Source organism: Trypanosoma grayi, assembly GCF_000691245.1.
Source record: "Trypanosoma grayi strain ANR4 Tgr_593_V1, whole genome shotgun sequence".
NCBI lineage: Eukaryota > Euglenozoa > Kinetoplastea > Trypanosomatida > Trypanosomatidae > Trypanosoma > Trypanosoma grayi.
The window spans coordinates 1-2480 of NW_008826212.1; the positions used below are offsets into that span (position 1 = coordinate 1).

At 49.3% G+C, this 2480-nt stretch overlaps 1 protein-coding gene across 1 annotated transcript; it reads left to right on the forward strand.

Moving 5' to 3' along the window:
* Window positions 1-324: 324 nt before the first annotated feature.
* DQ04_05931000 (hypothetical protein) lies at window positions 325-2478 on the forward strand (the record flags this gene model as incomplete). Its single annotated transcript, XM_009314450.1, has 1 exon — window positions 325-2478. A coding segment is annotated over one exon (2154 nt), but the record flags the coding sequence as incomplete, so codon positions are not given.
* Between the last annotated feature and the right edge of the window lie 2 nt (window positions 2479-2480).

A 2480-nucleotide genomic window follows, 5' to 3' on the forward strand; every position in this document is an offset into this window, starting at 1 on the left:
TATGTGTGTGTGTGTGTGTGTGTGTGTGTATGTGTATGTGCATCTGTTGCCAACTGGTCTCACCTCTCCATGGTGCCTGTGAAGCCAAGAGTGTGGGCACGAGAGGCGTGGAAGAAGAGCCCTGATAAACTGAACTCAATCAAAAAGAAATCGCACTTTCTTCGCTTTATTTTGAAGGACTAAATAAGGGAGATAAACTTCACAGACTACACACAGCGAGAGGAGGCAAGAGAGAGAGTTTAAGAAAGGGGTTGGTTAGGCAGTGCATCGTAACCTACAAAACCAACCAATCCAAAAAACAGGCAATTATATATAGGGAACGTAATGGGTGACACCGCCAGTGCAGTGCGATTGCGTGTTTCTTTCGCCCGGCGTGATGCCAACTCAATGATGGTGAGTCCGCTCTCACCTCGGCACTCACACATCGGAGAACAAGAGACGAGATCACTGCACGGCGAAAGGGAAAGCAATCACAACAACCCCGTTGTGGTTATTGATCCGAAGAAGATCAGCGACTTTCAGCGGTTCCGTTTTATTTTCGTTGGAATGCTTCTTCTTATTAACACTTCCACGCAAGGACTCCACGCGCTCTTCGGAGTATATATTGAGACGATCCACAGGTATGACATTCGTACGATGGTTGACATCTTCGCTGCGGGAACAGCATTCGGTTTGTTTGTCTTTCCCTTCGGTGCTATGTATGATTTCTTCGGTCCGAGAATTGTCTTCGCAATAGCAACGGTTATAACATCACTGAGCCATTTGCTGTTTGCGCTAACCTTCAGTGGACATATTGATCCATCGAAGACACGCTACTCTGTGTACTTCGCCATGATGAACTGGGGCTGCTACGCCTTTGATGTTGCAGCTCTGCCCACCGTCCTGACATACGCACCTCGCGATCGAGCGCACCCCATTGGTATGCTGAAAACATTCTCTGGTCTTGGTCCCTCCATCATTTCGTGCATCTTTCGTGGCTTCTTCAACGACCGGTACGACAACTTGATGTACTTCCTTATGACGATTGTGCTTGTGTTTGGTGTAATCGGGACAGTGTTTCTAGACAACGCCCCGTATGAAGTGACGCGGTGGAAGGAACGTCATATAACACTGAAAGAAAAACTAAGCCTGCTCCTTGTCCGGAATCGCTACATGTCGCAGTTACTTCCAAAGAGACGCTTTCACATTATGTCTGTTATATTGGTGATTCTGAATGTTTACCTGACGACACAATCCATCTGCGCGGCATACTACAAGGACTCCATGACCAAGGGCCGCTATAGGGGTTTGGCCATTGGTGCCATCGTCATCGTTCTCTTCATCTTTATCCTTTTGGTGCCGCTGCACCAGCTTGACGGACCCACGGCGCAGGATCAAGCTGTTATTGAAAAGGCTCGAGAGGTGGAAAATCATTTGGCGGAGGAACGAAGGAAACGTCATGCCAAATCACACGGGAGAAGAGCTTCTAGTCCAACCGATCCCAGGAGTGGTATGGATGGCCACTATGAGGAGACAACCAGCGTGGAAGCTATCCCCGCTAATTATGCAGATGTGCAGTCGGCGTTGGGGACTGTACCTGTGCAATCCACGGATTCTATAGAGATGATGAGAGATACAGAGGATGAAAAGATCGAGGAGAGAAGCCAGCATCACCCGTACCAGCCTGTCGACCCCGATGCAAGTCTTATCGAGGCTATAGATCTAATTCCCTTGGAGGAGGACGGCGAGGAGGAGCACGGGGACACGGCGCATTGGCTGCGGAACACATCCCTCGCTGTGCGGAAGCGGCATTCTGAGCTTGCATCGACCGTTGATACAGCCGAAATGGAGGTCGTCACACGTGGTGTCTCAACGTATGATCATCCATACGTGGAGACCATTACAGTGTGCGGTGAGGTCTTTGTCACACCCATTTATGAGACGTCGTTCCTGCAAAGTTTGACATACATTGATCTGTGGCTGCTCTTCTACACCACTTTCGTGGTCTGGGGTGTGGGGATGACGATGACGGGGAATTGGAACATTCGAGTTATGGTTGGTTCCCGCTACACACAGCTAGAGTACAAGACGTACGTTCTATTCGCCACCATGTCGGGTGTATCGACGGCGTTTGGTCGTGTGATTATTGGTCTCTACGAGGTGCTTCTTCTTTATGTTGGTCAACGTATGGGTGTCTCGCTGCCTGCCACAATTGGTTTTCCGATACCCAGCATATTACTGACTCTTGCACTCATCTTCTACTTGGCCTTCCCTGACAACCTTTCCCTAATCGTGGTATACCTGGTAGCGCCGTTTGCCTACGGCTTCAGTGGCTCCATCACTATCTACGTTATTGGCATTATTTTCAAGCGTGACATCGGAATGCACTACGGGTTCTGTATCCTGGGCGCTGCTCTTGGTATTGTGCTGTTCTATCGTCTGCTCTTCTTTGGTGTGTACGATAGGCACAAGCTTGTTTTTCCTCCCAACGGACCACAAAA